At 47.0% G+C, this 24,130-nt stretch overlaps 10 protein-coding genes across 10 annotated transcripts; 4 read left to right on the top strand and 6 right to left on the bottom strand.

The window, feature by feature from the left end:
* Window positions 1-57: 57 nt before the first annotated feature.
* On the top strand, window positions 58-1,119 carry N7478_008695 (uncharacterized protein; the record flags this gene model as incomplete). The annotated part of the gene is made up of 1 exon (XM_056924909.1): window positions 58-1,119. The coding sequence occupies one exon, from the start codon at window positions 58-60 to the stop codon at window positions 1,117-1,119; it is 1,062 nt and encodes a 353-aa protein (XP_056777635.1).
* Window positions 1,120-1,816: 697 nt separating this feature from the next.
* N7478_008694 (cation-transporting P-type ATPase PCA1) lies at window positions 1,817-5,250 on the top strand (the record flags this gene model as incomplete). The annotated part of the gene is made up of 2 exons (XM_056924908.1): window positions 1,817-2,096; window positions 2,153-5,250. 2 exons carry the CDS (start codon window positions 1,817-1,819, stop codon window positions 5,248-5,250), a joined length of 3,378 nt encoding a protein of 1,125 aa, XP_056777634.1.
* A 2,434-nt stretch (window positions 5,251-7,684) lies between these two features.
* Window positions 7,685-8,617, top strand: N7478_008693 (AN1-type zinc finger protein; the record flags this gene model as incomplete). The annotated part of the gene is made up of 1 exon (XM_056924907.1): window positions 7,685-8,617. The coding sequence occupies one exon, from the start codon at window positions 7,685-7,687 to the stop codon at window positions 8,615-8,617; it is 933 nt and encodes a 310-aa protein (XP_056777633.1).
* Window positions 8,618-8,946: 329 nt separating this feature from the next.
* Window positions 8,947-9,957, bottom strand: N7478_008692 (thymidylate synthase; the record flags this gene model as incomplete). The annotated part of the gene is made up of 1 exon (XM_056924906.1): window positions 8,947-9,957. One exon carries the CDS (start codon window positions 9,955-9,957, stop codon window positions 8,947-8,949), a length of 1,011 nt encoding a protein of 336 aa, XP_056777632.1.
* Window positions 9,958-10,487: 530 nt separating this feature from the next.
* Window positions 10,488-10,802, top strand: N7478_008691 (uncharacterized protein; the record flags this gene model as incomplete). Its single annotated transcript, XM_056924905.1, has 1 exon — window positions 10,488-10,802. The coding sequence occupies one exon, from the start codon at window positions 10,488-10,490 to the stop codon at window positions 10,800-10,802; it is 315 nt and encodes a 104-aa protein (XP_056777631.1).
* Window positions 10,803-12,242: 1,440 nt separating this feature from the next.
* On the bottom strand, window positions 12,243-13,346 carry N7478_008690 (uncharacterized protein; the record flags this gene model as incomplete). Its single annotated transcript, XM_056924904.1, has 1 exon — window positions 12,243-13,346. The coding sequence occupies one exon, from the start codon at window positions 13,344-13,346 to the stop codon at window positions 12,243-12,245; it is 1,104 nt and encodes a 367-aa protein (XP_056777630.1).
* A 972-nt stretch (window positions 13,347-14,318) lies between these two features.
* N7478_008689 (cell wall mannoprotein 1 family protein) lies at window positions 14,319-14,882 on the bottom strand (the record flags this gene model as incomplete). The annotated part of the gene is made up of 1 exon (XM_056924903.1): window positions 14,319-14,882. The coding sequence occupies one exon, from the start codon at window positions 14,880-14,882 to the stop codon at window positions 14,319-14,321; it is 564 nt and encodes a 187-aa protein (XP_056777629.1).
* A 1,408-nt stretch (window positions 14,883-16,290) lies between these two features.
* Window positions 16,291-19,939, bottom strand: chsB (chitin synthase class II; the record flags this gene model as incomplete). The annotated part of the gene is made up of 3 exons (XM_056924902.1): window positions 16,291-17,388; window positions 17,457-19,362; window positions 19,728-19,939. The coding sequence occupies 3 exons, from the start codon at window positions 19,937-19,939 to the stop codon at window positions 16,291-16,293; spliced, it is 3,216 nt and encodes a 1,071-aa protein (XP_056777628.1).
* A 939-nt stretch (window positions 19,940-20,878) lies between these two features.
* N7478_008687 (DUF1774 domain-containing protein) lies at window positions 20,879-21,870 on the bottom strand (the record flags this gene model as incomplete). The annotated part of the gene is made up of 3 exons (XM_056924901.1): window positions 20,879-21,078; window positions 21,141-21,580; window positions 21,647-21,870. The coding sequence occupies 3 exons, from the start codon at window positions 21,868-21,870 to the stop codon at window positions 20,879-20,881; spliced, it is 864 nt and encodes a 287-aa protein (XP_056777627.1).
* A 1,157-nt stretch (window positions 21,871-23,027) lies between these two features.
* N7478_008686 (inositol monophosphatase family protein) lies at window positions 23,028-24,095 on the bottom strand (the record flags this gene model as incomplete). Its single annotated transcript, XM_056924900.1, has 1 exon — window positions 23,028-24,095. The coding sequence occupies one exon, from the start codon at window positions 24,093-24,095 to the stop codon at window positions 23,028-23,030; it is 1,068 nt and encodes a 355-aa protein (XP_056777626.1).
* Between the last annotated feature and the right edge of the window lie 35 nt (window positions 24,096-24,130).

Genomic DNA, 24,130 nt, shown 5'->3' with positions numbered 1-24,130 from the left:
AAAACCAAATCCCCAACCCCGTATTCTCCTCGCCCTGCCACGCCTCGACAACAGGCAATGCGCAAGAACCGCAGAAAGACCATTGAGGGCAACGAGCTACCTGATCCTTTACGTGAATCGTCACCATCCGTGGATGCTAGTAGACGAAAGAGTGCAACCGCCGTTGCTCCTATTCCCATGGGTGAAATGGGCGGCTCGAGCGAGAAAGGGACACCTACTGAGGAGACAGCACCATCTACAACCCCCAGACCTACTTCATCTGGTGGCGCACGAAAAACAAGTGGATCACGCCCTGGCACCCCGAAGCGTTCTGCAAGCCCGCGGAAAGCCCCTCCTGTTCCTAAACTCCCAGCCGCATTTATGCCCTCGAAACTTTCTGATGAAGTGACCTTGCCCCAAGATGATGTGGAAAATCTCGCAGCTGGCTTGCGCAAGATTAAGCTGGTCATGCCTTCACCGGAAGAACAAGCTGCCCGAGAAAGGAAAGTCACCGAAGAGCGAAAGTTAGTTCCCAAACCAGCCAGAACTCTAAAATCGCCCAAATCACCCAGGAAGACCAGTGCATCTAGAACACCCCGTGGAAAGGCCGTAATCCGCTTTGGAACAACGCCAAATACTTCTCCACCGGATATCCCCACGCCTCCCATTGGTATTTCCGCGAGCGATGCAATGATAAAGCAGGAGAACCAGCCCTCAAACTTCGGCTTTTCCTCAGATTCACTTGCCACCTCTTCATCCATGGCTTCGACCGAAGCAACTGGGATGAGCGGTATGACTTCAATGTTCCCTGCGTTCAAATCCTCTGAGGGGATAACTCCATCAGTCTCCCCATCTATCAACCAACAACCGACTTTCTTTCCTCCCAATACGTCTTCTCCACCTCACACCCCCGACAACCAGATGACCCAGAGTACAGAATCATCTAATGCTAAATCCAATGTCTACTCGCCCCCTACATCAGAAGCTCAGACAAAAACGGGGTTACCTGTTTTTACATCCAATAGTGCCATTCCCTTTGCGGCGCCCGGGGCTTCTCAGAACAATCCTCCGCCAAACAACACTTCTTATCCAGTCCAGAAAAACTCTCAGGAAAACCGACCTCACTACCCATCAATGTAACTTGTTTCGTCTCATCTATTCTTTGGACTCTCCTGGCGTTATGATGGATTCCGGTGTGATAAACCTGTGACCTCGCCGTCATTTGTGTCTTTCTTATATACCCCTTACGTTCAATCTTCTTTTTGGGCTGTATTCTACTCATTCTTTTCCTTTTTCCTTTTTTCTTTTATTTGTGGAGTCTCGGTTTTTGTCTGATCATGTTCTACCAATGTTCCTAATCAGTTTTACTGGGTCATTTTAAACAAAATTTACGATTTATGATCCCTCGACCACTACTTTCACTTTGCTCTAATATGTCTCACTTGTTTAAGCTGAACCAACATATCACACTGCAGGTCTGTAGATTTTGGGTGGTACAAGAGGATATTCATGCTCATCCAATGCTCTTTGTCTGTGAAAGTGGGTCGATCTCCGAGACCCTGCGCTAGAAGGCTTCCCTTGCCGACGAGTCGACAATGCAAGTCTCAATGGCCTACTTAGTCTCCTGATTGCAGGAGCCAGCGTTCGTATACCGACTGGAGCAAATCCAGAGTGTGGTGCGGTGTTTAGCAGCAGAATATGGCTTGGCTGTAAAGCAGAGGCGGGGCAAGTAAATAACCTTTCTCGGGAGTTGACTTTCAGCCCATGTCATCTCTGCCTATCTATCTAGAACTGTCTTTAAATTTGCGCACTTCTTTCCTCTTCTACATCTCCCATCATGAGTTGTAAGCCTGAGCCTCGTCCAGCTTGCTCTTCTGGACGCTGCAGTGAGCAACGCGACGAAAGAAAGACCAATGATGCCTCCATTCCCAAGGTCCCCAGCCAAGCCCGTTCAGAGAGCAACCGCACCACACAGAGAGCCCAGAAAGAAAACCACGACAGACCCAGCTGTTGCAAAGACAAGCCATCCCCCTGCTGTGATAATTCCTGCCTCGACCGCATTGCCCTTCGTGAATGCGATAAAGGAAGAACTTCATCACCTAACCATGCATCCCCAAGTAAGTTGAGTCATCTCCGATTTCGCCCCCAATCAGCTACATTAACGCCAATTTAGAATATGCGAGTTCCGGCTGTCACGACCACGACGGTGAGCCATGCGAGCAGCATCTTCGTTCCACTCGCAATAAGTACGCAGCTATCCTCGAAGCTCTGGGGTGCATTTGTCGCGCTTTGGTAGAGCTCGGACAAGAATCTTGCTGCGCACCATCGCGGGCGTCTTCGTTGCGAAGCGCTCGCCGCTCGACGGAATCATCTCGGAGTATCCTGCGAGTTTCTCTTGGCACGTGCTGCAAAAATGACGGTAAAGGATTCGAAAAACGCAGTAACCTGCATCTAAAAGAGGAAGCAGCATGCCAAAGAGGCTGTTGTGGTGCTGCCGAAGCCCCTCCTTCTCCTGATCAGTCTGCTACTACCAAGGAAATAAAGGGGAGAAATTGCAACACTGGCTGCTGGACTAAGCCTCAGATTTCCGAGACGGTCGAGGAGCATGCATCAGTTCCAAAAGGAGCAACTGGTAAAGCTACAGGCTGCTCAAAGGGTTGCTGTGGCAAACCCAAGGAACTGACGGATACAGTTGCCGGAGAAAAGCCAGACAAGCTCGATATTCAGGGAGGAAGTTGCTGCAAGAAATCAGGCCCTTCTGCGTGCTGTTTTCCCAAAGAAAGATCTAGCGACTCAATAGAGATCAGTCAAGAAATTGGCACCCCTGATCTGGAAAAAGGCTTCACGGGCAAGGAGCATGTCATTTTGAGTATATCTGGAATGACCTGTACTGGATGCGAAACAAAGCTTAAAAGGGCCCTGGGCACACTGCAGTCGGTGCAGAACCTCAAAATCAGCCTGGTGCTCTCAAGAGCGGAATTTGAGTTGAACACCGGTCTCCAGTCACTAGATGAAGTGCTGAAGCACCTGGGGAAAACTACCGAGTTCAAGTATGAAAGGTTCAGTAACCGAGGATCCAACATGGATGTTGTCGTGTCCGATGCCCCTCATTTTGCTAAGCAAGATTGGCCGCGTGGCGTGACTGAGGTGACCATTTTTGATGAGAAAACCTTGAATATTGCATTTGATGCGGAGATAATCGGGGCGAGAGACCTGCTGACGCATGGTTGGGGTAGACCTTTGAGCTTGGCTGGTCTTCGTGCCGATCCAGCTCTTGCAGCTGGAAGCAAACATGTGCGCCACATGGGGTATATGACAATATTGTCCATTATTTTGACTCTACCCGTATTGGTCCTTGCCTGGGCTCCTCTTCCGAAGCGAGAAATTGCCTATGGTTCTGCATCGTTAACTTTGGCGACCATTGTCCAAATCGTCATTGCTGGTCCGTTTTACCCCAAAGCATTAAAGGCATTGGTTTTCTCCAAGATCATTGAAATGGATCTCCTCATTGTGTTGAGTACAAGTGCTGCGTATATTTTCTCTGTGGTCTCGTTTGGATATCTTGTCGTGGGGAAATCACTGGCTACTGGTGAATTCTTCGAGACTAGCACCTTGCTCGTCACGTTGATAATGTTCGGTCGGTATGTTGCCGCACTTGCTCGCCAGAAAGCAGTCGAATCCATTTCAGTCAGATCACTGCAGACGTCTATTGCTACCCTTGTCGATGAATCTGGGGCCAATGAACAGGAGATTGATGTGCGACTCTTTCAATACGGAGATATTTTCAAGGTCGTCCCCGACTCTAAAATTCCAACCGATGGAACAGTTATTTCAGGATCATCTGAGGTTAACGAGTCTATGCTTACTGGAGAGTCAATTCCGGTAGACAAATCACCCGGCTCTGTCGTTGTCGCGGGCTCTGTGAATGGCTCAGGGACGCTCATTGTCCAGTTGACTAGTCTTCCTGCTGATAATACGATCTCCACTATTGCAGGGATGGTCGACCAAGCAAAATTGTCCAAGCCGAAGATACAAGATATTGCGGACAAGGTGGCGAGTTATTTTGTGCCGGCTGTGATTACTTTAACTATCATTACGTTCGGAATCTGGATTGCTGTAGGTATCACAGTACGCAAATATTCCGGATCTCGAGCTACCACTGAAGCAATAACCTATGCTATTACTGTACTCATTGTTTCTTGTCCATGCGCTGTTGGTTTAGCAGTGCCGATGGTAATCGTCATATCCAGTGGTGTCGCTGCTGAGCGAGGTATCGTCTTCAAAGCTGCCGATAGCATCGAACTCGCCTACAGGACTTCACATGTTGTATTCGACAAGACTGGAACTCTCACCAGAGGTAAGCTCACAGTTACTGTTGAGCATATAAATCATACAGAGAATGCCATGTCCCTTCTGCTAGGTTTGATTGGATGTAACAAGCACCCAATTTCAGCCGCCGTGGCTGCGCATCTCCAAGCAAAAGGCATATCAGCGTCCGCCATCACAGACAGCGAGGTATTAACCGGCAAGGGTGTGGAAGGCAATTCATCTGGCCTCATTTTACGCGCAGGAAATTCACGGTGGCTCAACCTCTCGTCCAACCCGCAAGTTCAATCCGTCCTTAAACGAGGGTATACGGCATTTTGTTTCACAGTCAACAATGGTGTTGCCGCCGTCTTTGGCTTAGAAGATTCGCCACGCCACGATGCCCTCGAAACTGTCACTAAACTACAAGAGCGCGGTATAACTACCCACATTCTCTCAGGCGATGACGAAGGGCCCGTAAACTCCATTGCAAGACAGCTCGGGATCAAAACTGAAAATGTCCGCTCCCGCTGCTCCCCAATCGACAAGCAAGCCTACATCCAAGATCTTCTCACCATTGGCCATCAGGCATTGCCCAACAAAGCCAATACAACCATATTCATTGGTGATGGTACAAACGACGCTGTTGCTCTTGCTACCTCTACAATTGGCGTGCACATGAACCAAGACACCGGCAGCGACGTCGCCAAATCCGCTGCAGACGTTGTGCTCATGCAACCCATCCTGCTCAACATACTGACTTTGATAAATATCAGCGAGAAAGCAGTGCGAAGGATCAAGTTCAACTTCTGGTGGAGCTTTGTCTATAATTTGTTCGCTATCTTGCTTGGTGCTGGGGCCTTTGTGGATGCTAGGATCCCGCCGCAGTATGCTGGGCTTGGGGAATTGGTGAGTGTTTTGCCTGTAGTTACGGCGGCGGTGCTTCTGAGATGGACAAAGGTTTAGATGCGAAAGTATCTGCCAAGCAGATAATACTTTGTTATTCGAAAGGGTTTGTCGCATTCCGGGCTCGTTCTAGAGCTTCAGACTATTGGCAATCAAGAGCAGCGCGTGGAAAATCACAATCCCATTGCATTTTATTCCAGTTCAACTGTCAGTCCCAATAGCCAAAGCGTCCAGCAACCCTACAGGTAGCATGAAGGTTGTTTCCAACAGTTGAAGTGCCATCATTGGAGTTCAGTAATTCTATACATAAAAGTCCCTTGTCAGGTGTGTGGGCGAGAGCGCGGACTAGACTCAACACGTCCTGAATGAGATCTCTCAGTACTCAATGATACCACGGTACCTTGTTGATGGGGTATACAAGAGACAACTAGAAGCGACGTGAACCAATGAGAGACGACGGTTTGATTCAAAGGGCGGATAACCTCACATCATAATTATTATTGTCAGCCCTGGTTCCAAGGTTCCGCAACTTGTGAAGCGTATTGCCCGCACTGTATTTGGACTCGGATGCAAGAATTTGGAAAAGGCAGAACAAACTAGAACATTTCAATTTCAGAGTATGTGTCCCTTCTTAAAACCCAACAAAATTATCATCAATCTCCTACTCCTATTTCAACAGAAACCAGCCCTGAAGATTATACCGAAGATGGAGTACTTACCAGACCTCACTAAATCTATTTGCTCCGATCTTCTAGGATCACAAAAGCTTTTTGTCAACGACCCTGAGCACGTCAAGGAGCTCCAATCCCTTCTGTTCGATACGCCGCTTCTTCGAATATGGGATGAAAGTTCTGAAAATAGACCTATGACACGTCGTGGGGGGCCGTTAGATAGACGGTACGAAAGTGGGTACATAATAAATCGCATATTCGCAAGAGCTCCACGCCAGCCACTGTGATCGAAACGTTCATGGAAAAAAGAATTGAGCAGACACTGTCGGTACACAGATTGCCATCCAACACCGTTCATCTCATTCAACACAAACCCAAAAGCTATTCAAGCACCTTGCCAATAGTTGCAGTAAACCAAGACGCAAACTTGGTCCTGGGATGATCTTTGCGAGGATGAAGACTGGTACAATAACATTGTGCTTCCAAATTTCAGGATACATCAGTTTAAAAGGTCAGAACATTTCCAAACATGTTTTAGAGAAATTGGGTGGTCCGGCACTATTGGACAGTCAGCCGTTACATGGACCAGGTTTATGAGATCAGAGGAATACGAAGCAATTCAAACTTTCAGAGAAGCTGTACGACTCAACGCAAAGCTGTCTCAACACTCCGATGTGAGTTTTTTTCAGGAGAGCGAGAGTGGTCTGCTGCTGCACTTAGGGAATTTATCTTTTCTACTCAAGCCCGAAGAAAGGATCATCGAGGTAAAGGACACATTGGATGTTATTGTTTCAACCTTGCTCAAACTTCAAAATCGCATATCTCTCGGAACTCCGCCTGAATAATTAAAAAATACCCCCGGGAATTCATCGGAGTCAGTCAAACGCAGAATATTACAAGCTAGCTCAGCGGCCGATGACAATACCGACTACCTCGACGTGCTGGAAGGATTTCCTGAGTTATTCGCAGACAAAACTCATGAGGATACGGGTACTTCTAAGTACGTAAATGGCAATAATATCGGTAATGTCACCCTCGACGAGGAAAAAGTCCATGTGACTGAGCTTGGAAATTATCTCATGGGTAAGTCATTCGATTTGAAGCATTGAACGGTAGAGTTAATATCTGCGCAGATGAAGAAAATATTGAAAAAGGCCCTGGTATAAATTACTTGAACGAAAAGTTTGAAACAGAATCAACCGACGATGATTGGGCTTTTTCAAGCTCGAGAGAATTTTGGAATATACATTTAAAGGACGACATCGGAGTCTGATCAGGATGTTGATGATGGATACGAAAGTACTATTTATTGCTTTACACGATATATGAAAATGGTGCTGGATTATTTTACTCGGATAATATTTGGATGAACACCCCACTTGCTAATGTAATTCATGATTTGAATCTGTCAGGTTGAGGTCAGGGGTGTCTCTATAACTTTGATGTATTGATACTGAAATTCGTTCTTCGAGTTAATAGTTTTTAAGCATAACGAATTAAGGCATTAAGTTTTCAGAAGCAACATTATAATCTAACCTTTCCATAATGAAATAGACTCAGTTTCAATCAAACAAAATGTTGTAGCAGCAAAGTGGCAAGATTATGAAGCAACTCGATCTATTGAATCTATAGAATCGGAGCCGTAAACGCCGGATCTCCGTGATTAGTCAAGCCCGAGGCGCTTCTCCGCATTAGTCAATGGAGCCAGCACCTTCTACTCACTACTAGAACCAATTCGCATCATATACCCAAGTCCACCTTCGCATCGCATTTCGTTTTCCTTACAGCATTTCTACACCATACAAGCTCCCAAAACGACAATCATGGCTCCCATAACCTCAACCAGAGGAGCCACACCCGCAGCTGACGACTCATTCACGCAAATGGCCGACACAGATCTAGAGTCAATCGGCCGCCACTGCCAATTCGAATACTGCGGCCAACTCGACTTCCTCCCCTTCCGCTGCGAATCCTGCAGAAGTACATTCTGCCTAGACCATCGCTCCGAAACAGCGCATAAATGTCCCCGCGAAGGCGAATGGGCTCGCCGCCGGAACGCAAACCAAAAAGAGAACCTGCCTGCTCCTGAAAAGCCGAACATCTACAACTCAGACCAGTGCTACCAGGTCTCCTGTAAAACACTCATTAATACACTCAAAGATCCCGGTGTGCGCTGCCCAAACTGCAACAGGGAATACTGCTTGAAACATCGGTTACGGGAGGAGCACGAATGCGCCAAGCTTACCCCGCTAGGCGCACGACAAGGCAACGGTCCAACACCCAACCAAACGATTAAGTCAATGTTTGCGCGCGTGCGGGACTGGGGGAAGGATAAGCAGGTTACGAGCGCGAACTTGATTCCGAAGACCAAGCCCAAGCCGAATAGCCCTGCTGCGAGGGCGGCGAGTGTTATTACCATGAAACGGTCGGCGAAGGGCGAGGCAGGCGTTCCGGCGGATAAGAGGTTGTATCTACATACTGTTGGGACGGCGGATACACAAGCTACAGAGCCTCCATCTGGTGATTTCTATTTCGACTCTCGGTGGAAGGTTGGCCGAGTTCTCGACGATGCGGCAAAGAGGTTACGAGTTGAGAACTTGAATAATCGGACTGGAGGGGAGGGAGAGAAGTTGAGGATCTATCATGTGGAATCTGGGGATTTCTTGGAGTTCTCGGAATCTATTGGGGGTGGGAAGGTGAAACAGGGTGATACCATCGTGCTTTTACGAGGCGCTGGGAAGGTTTTGGAGAACTAATGATGCATTTCGCAGTTCGCATTTTGCATTTATTTGAGCCATTTAGCTGATTTCCATCGGGAGAATCATGAGCATATATTGATACACCGACGCATTTTGTTCTCATCTTAATGATACCTGAGTACTCCTAGAGCCGGAGGCACGCTCTTTCATACAATTCTTTGAAACAATACATAGCATATTTCGACCTTATCATCGTAAATTTTCAAAATGGCATAAACAATTTTCGCATTGATAGCATCGCATCTATATTCAAAAAGACTGGTATCGTCTAAACATCATGATATAACTTGAGAACAAAGAAACCACAGAGAGCGTTGAGTTAAACATCAAACACTCATCTTCATCTTGATGATCTTGTGAGGTTTGTAGCCAATAATTTCAAACTCATCTTCTTTCCATCCGTCAATCACAGCGCTACCGCGATCATCACGTTTAATACGTAATTCGGGGAACTCAGTAGGCTCACGAGTGAGCTGCTCATTCAACGCGTCAACATGGTCAAGGTAAACATGGGCATCTCCCATAGTGTGAACGAGGGTGCCAGGGTTCAGGTCTGCAGCATGAGCAAGGATATGTGTAAGAAGGGCATAAGAAGCGATATTGAACGGAACACCCAGACCCATATCACAAGAACGCTGATAAAGCAGGCAAGACAAGGTTCCCTTCTCGTTAGGGCGACCATTCTCATCAAGCTTCATAGTGGGCGGGAAAGAGACGTAGAACTGTGCGAACATGTGACAGGGCGGCAAGGCCATCTTCTTCAGATCTGCTGGGTTCCACGCGCTCATGATGATGCGACGATCAAACGGCGAGTTCATAATCTTATCCACTACTTCTTTCAGCTGATCGACGCCCTGTCCTGTGTAATCCGTCTTCGCATCAACATATTCCGCGCCGAAATGACGCCACTGGAATCCATATACGGGACCCAGGTCACCTTCCTCCCGGTGGCCGAGGCCAACTTTGTCAAGGAACTCGCGGCTGCCATTTCCATCCCAGATCTTAATACCAGCTTCGGAGAGAGGCGTGGAGGATGTAGTGCCTGCAATGAACCAGAGAAGTTCGGCGAGCACGGCGCGCAAGAAGACTCTTTTCGTGGTAAGGAGGGGTAGAACGGGAATTGGAGCACCGCCGTCTGGGTTGGGCTTGGAGAGGGAGAATCGAAGTTGTGGTGGGCCAAACAAGGATCTGGTACCGGTACCTGTCCTGTCTGGTCTATGTTCTCCCTGGGCAAGAATGTCGCGAATCAGGTTGAGGTACTGATGCTCCTCGTGCGAGGGGTTGTGAGGCGCCGGTACGACCACATTTGGGGTATTAGTGGTCTGATCTTGGGTCATATTTGAGGTGTTGGGTATTTTGACTCTCGGGTATTTTCGTCTGGATTTTTCACGGGGAAATAGGTTGGGATAGTTAACGAGACCAAGCAATTGATATGCGGAGATGCAAATGCTCTGGTATCGTTTTTCGCGTCAAACGCGACACGCTGTCACGTGCCTTTCTTATCTTATCGGCGTGGTGTGCTTACGCTGTTCCTGCGCGATGCGACACCTCGAGCTTTGATAAAACAACCCAAGATATCAATTTACGCTTCCTTCGCTTTTTTCGAGGAAGATTGGCTTTACGAGCCAGAGAGTTTCGATTTCATTCATGCACGATTACTTGCAGGGTACGTCATCAATTCCGCATTTTGAGATTACTTTACTCACTTAAAAGTAGATGTGTCGGGGACTGGCCACAGTTCTTCAAGCGTTGCTACGATTGTCTCAAACCAGGTACCTATTTTGAAATCCAAGAAAGTGCAGTGTGGATCTGGAGTGACGATGGAAGCTGTCCGTACGACTCCGCACTTTTTGAGTGGGTCCGAGCAATGGATACTGCTTCGAGAGCTAATGGAAAGCCATGTAATATCTATCCCTACTTGAGAGATTGGATGATAGAAGCAGGGTTTGAGGACGTGCAACAGTTTGTCTACTTTCTCCCTTACTCGCCATGGCCTAGAGATCTTTATATCAAGGAAATCGGGAGATATCAGCTCGTCCAGGCACAACAAGCCGTTGAAGCGTACTCCATGCGGCTTTTCACAGATGTTCTAGGTTGGGGAGAAGATGTGTCTAAGATATTCCCGGCTCAGGCTAAACATCAGCTTCTTGATAAGAACATGCATGCTTATGTGAAGGAGTAAGGCATGTTGTGTGGTCTGAAAGTATCACTTACTAATCACCAAGCTTACACAGATTTGTCGTATATGGGCGTAAGCCTTGCAGTTGAATGGAAAGGAGAAACAGTCTGAAGTCCGACTACAGGCCTTTGTTCAAGCAACCGCGTGTGCGCCAATGACGACGATGTTCGTGGGCCTATACAGAATTCTTGGGCATGACAAAATGAATGCCATTCAACACTGGTTTTTGTAGATCCCGTGGTGACTTTTTACCTCCAGCACTAAAATCACATGAAGTGGGTCACGGTGATGATCACCCACATTGATGATGATGTCCCTGGCAGCCTGGCTCCATGAAGACAGCCACTTCTTCTAAGATATCTACTCCGGACATTCGCCCCTGCCACTATCTTACTTTTCGGGAGACTGTATTCCACTGGAAATAAGTGAGGGGGCCGGCATACGATTTTGAAATTTTACATTTGAGTCATCAGAGCAAAGTCACAATACCGCACCCGCCCGACTTTACCGACAATGATATCATACACAAATCCGAGATCCAAAAAGGCATCAATAATTTGGCTGAAGATGATAATAACAGCGAAGAGAGCCTGAATCGACGCTTTCATATTCTATCTATAGCATGGTGGCCAGATTCCACGATGTCAAAGCCCAGTCGAAGAAAGGGTAGCTTTTCCTTCATTACGAAAGTGGAAAAGATGAAAAGACTTTGTTTACATCTAGAATAAAGATCAATGCCGAAATGGAAGGTTCTCGCGCCATAAAGGGCCGTCTTTTCTCTCTTATCTTGTAACCCTGCAAAAGTTAGGCATGCATGGTTGAAAGCTTTCTTCGCGACTCCCTTACCAGTGAAATTCAACCTCCCTGGGGAGGGGCAAGAGAAAATAAAAGGAAAGGAAACACTAAATGTAGATGTGGTTTGTGTGATTTACTGGGTTAACCGAGTGCAGATTGTTTCTTTATGGAAGTCAAATCTTCTTGATATCTACGGTCCAGCTATTCTGTCTCATTAACTATTCACAACACACCCTATTCAGATATGATGAGTAGTTGGTTATGCAGTTTGATGTCGTCGAGAGAGAGGGAGGGGTACGGGTTACCCTGCCAGGAGGGAGGTTGAGACTCGAAAGTTTATGTGTAGCCACGGCCTTACTAAAATTGGAACAAAGAAAATCTCCAATACCCTATAGATGGATGTTTATATCTGCTATCAAGGCTTTAAAAATAATCCATCCACTAATCTCGTTTACATTTATAGTAATTCAATTTGAAGGTCCACATAATTGATTTAATGATTCGAACTAGCCCTAATATACCGCTAAAGAAACCAAGCGCCCATTTTTGCCCAAATTCAACCTCTCACTTATGTACATTTCAAGAATCAAAGTCATGTTCTACCACCCATTCAGCTCTAATATGCGTTCCTAGCATGACTCACCAAGACTAACCGCCATACTTCTTTCCAGATCTATGTGTTCGTTGACGACCCTGTTGTGCCTGAATCATCGCAGCCCTGTTGGCCATAGCCATTTTTCGTGCGCCAGGTCCACGTGGTCTTCGGTCAGGAGCAGGGATTGGTGCATCAACAGGGCCTGGCGCGGCTACAGGAGGTGGTGCTACAGCAGCAGGAGGGGCACCAGCAACAGGGAGCAAAATAGGAGGAGCAGGAACAGCAGTAGGCGTTGGCTTAGGTTTAAACTTCTTTTTGGTTGGCTGTAGAGCTTCTGACTTGTTCTCTCCCCTTCGCTTTTGTCCAATAATAGGAGCTGGTGGAGCAGCAGGTGGAGGGGCAGCAACAGGTCCAGCACCGAGTATAGGCTCAATAGCAAACAACATATATGGAACAGTTATAGAACCCTGTTCTCCCGGCGGCCCGAGTGGGAAATTTTCCATCGAAACAGCAATATACGAGATATGGTGAGTCCCGCGTGGCCAACGCCCCAAGACAGTTGCGCCTACTAATTTCCCAAGTTCCGTACCCAGCAGGCCATGGTAACTATCTGGATCTTCGCTATGATAAAACCTAGTCATGAATATACCACCAGGGTTTTGAGGATATGCAAGACCATTAGCCTCGACGAATAGGTGGTCTGTGAAAAATTCCGTTGTGTCTTCGTTCATAATATTGTCCACGAAAACATATTCGAGGTCGTTTCTAAAGGCCACCATGTCGTAAAGACAATTAGACTTATCTGATGTAAAAAAGCGACTTCCTTCGCTAATGACAGCTTCTAGGTCGATAAGTGTGTCAGCAACAAGTCCAGCCCATCCATTTATCGTAATACGATAGCCCTTGATATCTTCCTCCTGAAATATATCCAATTCGAATCTTGCGCATATATTACCCACAGTATTGAGGTCATTGGAAGAATTTTCGATTGGCTTAAACCTTCGTATAGGTTCAATATCTTTAAGCGAAATATTTAGGTCGCTTTGCTCGACGGGGCATGGCGGCGCAGTTGGATCATCAAGCATCCATCGACGTAGCAAGATACCCTTTTCCTGGCGTGCGCCATATCTGAGTGTAGCAGGGCCTGGAGCTGCCATAAAATGAAAGTCCGTTCTTTCTCTTTATCTCATGTACTTGCAGTTTGCTTTTTTAGCTTCTTTTCTGGCCGTTTCGTGGCTACTTGTGTTGTTCGATTTCTTGTTTAAAATATAGGTTCTGATTGTGCTTGGTCAAAACTTCCGAGTTGATGTTATCATAAATCACTGCAGATCTCAGACTCTAATTTCTGGGTTCTGGATTTTCGATTCTGGATGTTGGATTCTGGGTTCTGGAAAAATGAATTTGCTGCAGATATCAGTCCAATATATAGTGAAAACTTGGCTGCACATGACGTAAAAGAAGCAAATGATAATGGACTACGTATATAATTTTATATTCGAAACGGTTTTCATCGTATCTATAACCTGTAGCTTCAAAGACTTAAGCCACAATGCTTTGTTTCATAGAAATGTATTTTTAATGGATATTTTATCGAATACACGCAAAGGACAATGAAGCAAAGCATACAATTGTATTTAGAGAACTCAATGAAAGAAATGTCATACAAAAACCCCCGGAAGCGCTAAAGGAGGATCAAAATTGATCTTTGTGATGACACAAAGATCTGAATAAAAGAGCCGCATAGGGTAGACACGAGTCGCCACTGGACAAGACTTGCCGGCTATTATTAGGCATCAGCGTACGTAGACTGGCCGACTTTTCCGAGGTTGGATGCTTTGGAGGAGATGGGGATGTCTTCGCTTACAGAGTAGCTAAATGGTAAACCAAGGGTCTCAAGTGTGGATTTTCGTATCAAACGGATTGTCATTTCACTTATTTCTACTTTGCAAGAACATCATAAGAACATCAAAATGTAATATCCATCAATCTTGTTCTAAACATCCTCCACAAAAAAGACGCCTTGAGCAACAGAACGACCTAGTGGCTGAATCTTCACAAAACCATAAATAAAACTCGTGACTTAATCGCACGCATGATACTAAGCTGCCTCAGCCAATCAATCGAAGAAACTAAGAAGAGAAGTCCTTGATAGCAGTAGAGAAGTGCTCATCAATCTTCTTAAGCAAAGCAGGGCCCTTCTGCTTAACAGAACCAGAAAGATTCTTTATAATAGCCTGACCAAAGCTATCAGTAGCCTTCTTCAGGTTCTCAAGATCCTGCTCAACGAGGCCATCAGCGGAGCCACCCAGAACAGCCTTCTGAAAGACAGCCTTCTTAGCGACTAATCCATCAATCAAAGAGAAGACATTAGTCGACAGGGACTCCGTAGCAGAGTACAGAGTGTTCTGGTCGTCCGAGTCAAGGTTGGAAACCTTTCCAGCAGCCGTAGTTCCATCATTGATATCGTTAAGAAGGTCGGTGGCCTCGCTCTGGATCTTGAGAGCGGTTGTGGTCACGGAACCGTTGTCGGCAAAGTCACTCAGGGTGGAGTTGATGGTGGAGACACCGGTATTGATGGTGTGAATGCTGGAGAGAATGTCGGAGGCACCGGAGTCGGCGTCGGCGACGGGCATGCCTAGCACGCTCTGGCCGAGGGCGAGAGCACCGAGAAGGAAGAAGCGTCCGGAAACCATTTTGGATATGTTTGGAATGTAGTGAAGAAACTTGAAGATTTTGAGGTAGAAGAGGAAGTGTTTGAAACGCTTTCCGAAGTGGGCTTGAGATTATAGAAATGTTTTTGAAGATGATTATTACTGAAGATGATTCTGAGGGGGCTTTTATAGTTGAATCTCAGTCTTCAAACAAGCAACAAGGTGACTTGAAGACCAAATATTGGTTATCACGCAAAAGTGGTCTTTCCCTGCATAGTACGCCATAACCTCAGACGTCCAACCCGCATGACGGTTAGGTGAGCGATATAGCTTGGACTAGAGGTATTCCCTGTGATAGCATCAAACTTCAGATTTTTACATAACATAATACACACTGAATACTCCAGTAACCTCGGCCCGCCCCAGAATTTAACTCTCATGAATGCAAATCCTTGTAGGGTCTAAGCTTTCAGGGTTCAGGTTCATCAGTCCTCAACGCAGATCTCTTTTAAGGCTGAGGTATTTGAAGAATCTAATATTTATTCTACATGTATTCGGTTTTTTGAACTTAGCATGATGAAATAACTATGTGCTGATCACCAGGGGGACAAGGTTAAGTCCCTGAAGATCAATTAACTCAGTTCTGGATTTTGAGCCATCGCCACAAAATTGAGACGAGTGTTGGGAGCTCATCCCCACCTTTTTTCGACTCCCCGGGAAGTTGAGTCTCCATATGGATCAAAATCGAATATTTTTAAATGTAAATGTGACTTTTAATTTGGACTTTTTTGCAAAGTATTTCCATAGGGAAGAACTAGATGGCTTATCCATGAATATTCATGCCGGAGAGTGAATCATTCAAAGCTGCAGAACTAGTCTGAATGTTTGTCAAAGTTGTCTATAAATTGCCTCATTCAAGCATGCAATTGCGGAGTACCCCAGTCTCGAAACCCTCATTCTCGGCTGGATTATCGGTTTTGGGGAGTATGACCGTGTCGTGCGTGCTAGGACCGTGCTTCAGGTGGATCGCTAGTCAAGCAACTAGCCCCGATTTTGAAGTCTAGAGAGGGGCCTTGGTCCCCAAAATTAAATTTGAGGCTGCTGCATAGGTGGCTAAGCGGGGGCGTGAGCGACAATGTCGCTTTTTTATCCTCGAAGCATCTTGAAGACCTACTGATACTACGTGGATTTAAAGAGAGTATGAAAATAGCTGAAAAGCAACTTGGTTCCTCATTAGGTTCGATCCAGAGCGCATAAGTACATCCATAAATTCACATAGACACGTTGAGTCGACATAAAAAGACCCGTATCATATCAAATATTTCCATCATGAATCAGTAATAAAAGAGATAAAAGAAACTCCGAAGGAAAATTATCCGTAAAACTCCACCGATGAGAACTTGAAACAAAGAGATATCATAACAAAAGACAAAAAAATCAAACAAGAAATCTAATTCTTGCGCCAAAACATTGCCTTCCCAGCCGTTCGGCCTACAGCCCATCTCGCTTCATTGAAACGATCCTTAATGCTAGGCTTACCGCTGTATCGGACGGGTTTTTGAGAGCTGCGCTCAGAGCTAGCTCCAGCGTTACTTCCACTGAAAACGCTGGGTGCAAAGTTTGTGAGGTTTCCGGCGTCGAATTTTGTTTTCCCGTCGACGATCTTGTGGACGAGGTGGAGGATAGCGTAGACTGTTGATCCGACGGCACGGACTAAGGCGAGACCTGCTACAGCCCAGAGGAGAATTGAGAGGTAAATGTTGGTGCCACCTTGGTCGACGCCGTAGACTTGAGAGACGACCATGCCCAGAACAAGGTTGGCAACCATCCAGACTGATACCATGTAGGTACGGACAGCACGGTAGTAGTCCTCTTGCAGTTGAGAGTCACTCAATGGTGGTTCGGGAACCTCAAGGCGATCACGGAGGTTGCGGAGCGCAGCATCGTACCCACTGTCAATATCCAGTTGCTCGGATGGCATGTCCAACAAAACTGTTTTGCCGTTGATTGTCTTCGCAGTACCGAGATCGGTGTTCATAACGTTGTCACCCTTTGTACCCCAAGTAACATCGTGGGTGTTGCAAAACGCATAAACTTGCAGTGTACAGATGTAACTTGGCATGAGCAAGAAATATTGCAGAGAAGATGTGAACATGTGCCATGGGTCGAGGTAGAGAATGGAGATGTAGAAGTAGAGACCGACTGTTGACAACATGGAAATGACGATGTTCATCATCAATGTGTTACTGACCTTTAATGATGAGCTGCCAACTCCAGCACGAGCCATCAATTCTATAACACAAAGATAAAGTGTGCAGAAGATGGTGTAGGCCATGATGATGCTGTAAACAATCATACCGGACAGGTAAAGGTTCTTGGCACCTTGTGGGCGATTACCGAGGGAGATGATGAATTGAAGACCCATTACTAGCACCAGGCAATAGCGCAACACTTCAAAGATCCACTTGCCCATATTGTGACCAAAGGGATCAATCGTCTCATCAGTCAAAGAGCCAGCGATGAAGTAGAAAACCAGGTAGAAATTTGCCTAATGAAGAGGTTAGCGAGTGGGTCACTAAGCTAGTAGCATAGTTAGGAAGACATGTCTCGACTTACCAAACCGAAATACGTGAAGACCAAGTTGAAGAATTGATACACAAACTCAATGTGTAGCAAGATCTTACGACCGATCGTGTGATCGGTCTGCCAAATCTGCTTAGCATTGAAGTTGGAGTACACAGCCGCGAAGAAAGCACCGTTCAGCCAGCGACGACGTTGCGAGATGAACTCTGGAACCGAGTCAGGCACATCAGTCTCGCCAACAGCACTCTTGACGAACTTCAAGACCCATCTCTCTTCACGCTTAGCGACCAACTCCCAGCAAAGAATACGATCCTCGGCGAGATACATGTTCGCAGTGAAGACATCGGCATCTTGACCATGAAGGGTCTCACCCTTGAAGTACTGGTTCAAAGGACCATTTCCATCGGCATCATTCTGCAGAGCAAAGAAACGGTAGGCACTCAGCGCACCAGGCAGCACAGTAATGTATCCAAATACAGACTCGAGTGGTTTGTCCAAAATATTGGACATCTTGTACTCAAAGTTTTGACTAGCGACGAGAGGGTTGAACAGTCCGAGCATGCCCTTGCCCTTTCCGGCCTTAATTTCTCCGGCGGCACCTGCAACGTTGGAATCTTGGTCGAACGCCTTCCACAGGTGGTAACAAGCAGTAGGGTCGGGCTTGGTACCGACATCGAGAAGAACACAAATGTTGGGTTGGAGAGCGCGACCGAAAGCGTTGAAGAACCAACGGTGAGAGTTCAGCTTCTTTTGATTGTGCTCCTTCAGACAAAAGATGACCTGGCAAGGCACAATACCCTTCTCGGCACCCTTGAACTTCAGATCAGAGTCAAGCGACACCTGAGTGGTGTATTCATAGACGTGAGCTTGAACTTCCTTCTGGTTGACAACGTTCTTTGCAATACCCTCTTGGTAAACACCGAGAGCAGCGAGGGCATTCAGAGTTCGAGGATGAATCTTTTTACGTCCATCTGAAACGACGCAAACGACGATCTTCTTCCATCCATCCTTACCCCAAGTACGAGACTTCGTACGAGAACATAGATGGCTGATGTTTCGCATAATACCATGCATAGTTCGCGTAAAGCCAATCTCATCCTCATTGTACATGGTGACACAAATGAACAATTCAGTCTCACGAGCAGTGCTGCCGATCTGTTGTCGAAGCTTATAGCCTCGAGCTGTGAAGTCATCAGGATCACAAGTAACAGCCGTGTATCGCATATGAGTGAACTCGCGATCGTCACGACGAGGAAGGAAACTGTGCAGAATTGTTGGAATTTTGCACTCCAAAATAAGCTCTCCATTAATCAGTTGAACTTCCTTTTTGGCCATCTGTGTGTCACGGACACCGCGACGGGATTGCTTATCGGGCGCAGGCCCATAGTGCATGTTCGGGTCGACGATGCCGCCGTCCTCTTCCTCGTCCTCATCATCCAGACCAACCTTGGACATCATGTCCTTTTCATCGCCCATGTAGGTCGAGTCACTCATGAATGATCGCACACTAGCGCGCGAATTGTGGTGAATGGTCCGGCCATCGCCACCAAAAGGATCTTCATCGGTCATGCCATCTCCGATATCGATGCTGGCATCTATGCCCGATGATGCAGGGCCAGAAAATAATGGAGCGGGGGGCAATGGTCGTCGGGGACTTCCTCCATATCGAGAGCTTGGTGTTCCTGGTCGCGGGCTGCCGTTGATGTCGGCACGCTCGTAGCCAACACTGGACACGGAGGGAGGTCGAACATGACCTGGACTCCAAGGACGAATGGGTGAGCCTGTTCGTGGAGGGATGGATGGATACACTGAAGGGTCTGCTAAGCTGGCAGTAGATGGTGCGATATTGGGGACAGTGCCGATGCTTGATGTAGGACGCGATGGTGATGAAACACTGGGAACCTGATAAAATCGAGCGTCGTATGGTGTTTGACCAGTCCTATTTCGAGATCGAGTGTTAGTTCGCGGTCGCCCCCGATACTCCATTATATGAAAAGGTGCCGGCATATTGGCGTGTAAGTTGGGTCACTTGTGGAACGCGTCGACGAACAAGAGCTTTCTATACACTGTTTACACCAATGCGACCACAAGCTAAGCTTTGAGGAGCAAACAGCAAATCACTCAATCAGGCTGGTCATTCCTAACCAGTCCAATCAAGTGCTAAGCCGCCTGGTTCTCTTGTCAAGGGAGGGCGGGAACTGGGTAAACGCGCATGTGGTCCTGTTGTCGTGGACGACGCCAGGAATGCAGCTTTTTCCCGGGCACTTGGTGATCGAGGAGAAAAAGAATAAACTAAGTACTTACGGAGTAGTGTCATAGTCCTGTGTGTATCTGGATGGCGAGGGCGATCTTGGGCTCTCGGTCAAGTCACCATATGCATCACCACTTGTGGGAAGCAAACGCATTGTCGCGCCATTCTGCCTTGTTGGAGATTCAGCCTCCGATAAAAACGATGTTGTTTCTTGGTCGTATGCTGGCGGCTCTTCGCCGTAGCTAGACGGTGGGTGACGATTCATGACGCGCGGAATGTTATGTTTTCTTGTATCTCAAGTGCTCATAGTAGACTAGATCAAACGTGAATGGTTTACAGAGCTTTCACAATCGGTACGTCAAGTACGTTTGCTCGGCTACCAGCGCTGAGACAGCAATTTGAGGTAGGTCTGACAGGTTCACAGTGGGGTTAGTGGATGGTTGACAACGCGTGAGGAATGTTGACCATGGTAAGGAATGCTGCTCACCTGAAATAGAATCTAGCGATATCGAGAAGATACGAGAGATGGAGACAAATTCAAGAGCGGATGTCTAGAGTAATAAGAGATGTACGATGCAATAAGAAAGCTGGGAAACAAGTCTAGCCCGGTTCATCCGTGCTTGATCAACAAAGTGGAGGTGGATCCCGTTGCTAGGACAACCAGCGGCTATACGCCTGTGCTGCACGGGGCAGCCAATATTCAGCCCCGGCCATTACACCTGTCTTCTGAATCTAACAGGATACAATTTACAGTAGCGCATAGCGAATAATCAAATATCAACACTATGATCCAGTATTTACCATCATGCATTTTCCTACACCATCCACGGTTATTGTTGAGCATCACCCGTGCTTTCCAGCAGCCTACGTCCATCATCTCCACTAAGTGGGTCCCAGGCGCTGGAAGCTACGCAATCTCGATTTTAAGTGCATGAAAGTAATGAAAAAGTCAATGAACACAACGATAAAATAGATAAATTGCACTATTATTATGATTGAAAGAGGGGGGATCGTTCTCCATCAACACATCAAATCATCATGCCGCCGTAGCCGTCTCATTCCCACTATTCCATTCTCTCCAAGTTCAAGTTCCTTCCAACTTCCAACTAAAACTAACCCGGATAAATATCTTATCTGGTGTTGAGTCCAATCCCACTTCCACAACTTGAAATTGTCGCACAATTATTTATGGCGAGAAGCAAGCTTACGCGCTCTCATGGAGCAGAGGTTGTCTCTCGCGGTCGCCCGACTCTGGGTGAGCCACACGACGGAAGAGTGAGTCGCGTCCTGAGTACTTGGTAGTCGAGATATAGAGCGAGGTCACAAGGAAGACAGCAAACACGACAAAGGCAAAGATCCACTGGAAGGCGATAATCTTGATGGAGATTTGCTGCACCGCAAGAGCTAGAAGAATTATTAGCAAAGGAACTGCGTATTATAGATCCAGTCCCGATGTAGAAACTTACATAGACTCAAGAAACTCAAGCAGTATCCAAGGATGTAATCTTCAAAAATCACAATGTCGAACAAGCCAATGGCCAAAATCACCCAAATAAAGATATTGGCAACAAGTCGACCAGGGAGATTATGGCTGTGCACAGCGACAGCGCCGTTCCAGAACAAGGCAAATAGAGTCCAGGCATAAGGACCCGCGACGGCGGGGAGATGCACGAAAGCCGGAAGGCCGCGGTGACGCCAGTAAGTAAAGCTTTGGTTGATGAAATGGGCGATCAAGATAATCAATGAACCCCAGAAGTAATTGCGGGTCCAGAGGAGGATCCATGAAAAGGTGAACAGGTTGTTCAAGATGAAGTGGGTTGCTACATTGGCGGCAGATGCGACGATAGCAGCATCTTTATGGAACAGCTGCCACACATAGCTGATTTGGGAGAGTAGCAAGAGGACCCTTGTAGAAATAAGTATTTTTTCGAATCACAGCTTGCTATCTAATGCATTAAGTTCAAATGCTTACCAGTAAATCTCAGTCACAGTTTTATTTTGCGTAAAAGGCGTAGGGTGCCTTTTAACTTGCTTCCAGATCTTCTTGCTATGCTTAGTATCATCAGGCGAATGAATAGAATAATAGATCCCAGCAACAACAACCAATAGCCACGTGAGAGGTACAAGGACACGATAAGAATTCAGCGCGTGAACATTATGAGTCTCACGCCGAGCAAAAGGGTTGTAGTTCGCCATGATAGAGGTGTTCGTGTGATAAGGCGGGGTTGAAAGTCAAGAGACCGTGCCAAATCCAGAGGGAGGGGGAAATACGTTATATACAGACGGAATTAGTACTACTAGTAGGTAGGATGGTCCCCGCTATGGTCTGATGACCAAGTTCCCGCCAGTCATGATGCAGCTAGAGAAGCTGCAGTGGCGCCAATCCTGATGTTGCATTGTAGGTCCAATGAGGTCAACGCGTGGTGATGTCAAAATTGTTCGACTTTCAGCAGCCTGGATTTATCCAACATTAAAGTTGGCAGGATACGCCCCACCATAACCAGATTTTCGTGCTATCTAGAGTCTAGAGTCTAATGTCTAATGCGTTAGAACAAAAAGAAAGTGGGTACTTGGACGACCTTGGGAGCTGAGATATTATTATTTTGGGGCTTATTTGATCTTTGAAGAGGGAAACTTTTGAAGTATTAGGCACCTGGGTGCAACAAAGCTCTGACTTGAATGACGCAACTGTCGATCAGCGTGCACGGACGGCGCTGTACGTTGGAGATCAACCTGGGGTTCGAGAGAAGGGGGTGCATGCATGTTCTGAGCACTTGGAGTTGAGGAGCTGAGCTAAAGCCTAGTAGGAACCCTACCAGTAGTGGTCGAAGCATGCAATTTGGGGTCTCTATATCATGGTATGGGTTTATCTATGGAGGCGTATACTAGTACAAAGGCATCAGGCAACAAAATAATTTGTCTCATATTCAGTCATAGTCCCATATTGATACATACTACATATATGGCAATCCAAGGTCCCAGTACTAGTACCAGCAATATACTTCTGCTGACCGTAAGGATCTGAGGACCCCCGGAAGCGCGGGGCAAAGGGGCCGGTGCTATGAAACACCAGAAACCCAGCTCAGCCCGACTCCACAGTACGGTATACGACTCACGGCCACTCCCTATTTCCTACCTAACCTAAGACAGTATAATCAAGAGATCTGTTCCTAACAGGGTATCAATCACGCCTTGCGCATAGACCGACCGCTGAAACCAATCCTCGGTGCCTACAACGCTTGGCATTTTAACATTTCATTGCTTTGACTCATGTATCTTTTTGTTACTTTCTTTCTTAAGTATTGTTTTGCTTCAAGGAGAGGAACCCAATTACTCCCCAGTCATTCATTACATTACTCGATTGACTGCCGTACAACACGAACAGCCTCAAGAATCTGACCATGAATAGATGTAGGCGCCACAACCATACCGTGACAATCAGCCAAAGTCCGACCTAAGCCACAGTCTACTGATTTGCCTTCCAGATCTGTCACCACACACCCAAGCTCCTGCGCAAGTAACATCCCACCCGAATGATCCCAGATCTTAGATCGGTATGTCGCCTTACTAGGCACTTTGATGAATGAATTGCACCCGCCCTGTACAGCGATAGCTATGTATCGCATCTGCGCGGACCAAAGGTCAACGGTATTAGGCCAAGGACACGATAAATGCGCTGCGATTTTCTCATGCGCGTCTAGTCGTTGTGAGCTTGACTCTTGCGTATCAACTAGTCGGATTTCGCTAGTTTCTGTAATTTGTAGTACCGGGTCGAGTTGTTTCCCAGGTAAAAGGGCTCCAGTACCCATAGGTTGAATGAAAGCGCCTTGTCCTGCGATCGCAGTTAAAAGCTGTCCGTATCCATCCCGATCCACCAGATCTTCTGAGACAGGTCCAGAACCAAGCTGAAGGTTCGGGCAGCCGATCACTCCCAATTTTTGTACGCCGTCTTCCACAAGCGAGAGACAGACAGCATACTGTTGTCCGCGGATATAGGTAGCAGTCCCGTCTACGGGATCCAGGGTCCATGCCCGGCGGCCGTGCCTGCATTCGCCGCGGGCTCCGAGATCAATCAAGTCCAGTAGCTCCTCTCGGGTTTGTGGGGTATATAGGAGGGCCTCGTTTGCTTCGTCGTCTAAGTGGACGGATGTGGCGAGCTCCCATGTTCGCTCGAGGAGGGCGGGGTTCTCGCGGAGAGCTGTGGCATCTTCTTCGCCTACGATGTCATCGTCTGGGAAGGTGTGATGAATTGCGGCGATAATGGAGGCTTGGGCGGCGAAGTCGGCGATTGTCACGGGGGATGCATCACTTTTGCTTAGGGAACCCTTATCAACAGCTGATAGCAGTTGTTTTGTGAGGAGTGCAGCTCGTTGCACGGCGAGGCTAGCTATGTGGAGCTCTTGGATGTAGGCGTGACTCATGATTGCGATAGTCGTGTCCAATTTGGAAAGATTGT

This window comes from Penicillium angulare, assembly GCF_028827245.1.
Source record: "Penicillium angulare strain IBT 27051 chromosome Unknown utg000005l_segment0_segment0, whole genome shotgun sequence".
In the NCBI taxonomy this organism is placed as follows: domain Eukaryota; kingdom Fungi; phylum Ascomycota; class Eurotiomycetes; order Eurotiales; family Aspergillaceae; genus Penicillium; species Penicillium angulare.
Note: the sequence above shows the minus strand (reverse complement) of the source record. Positions and strands in the feature narration are given on the sequence as shown.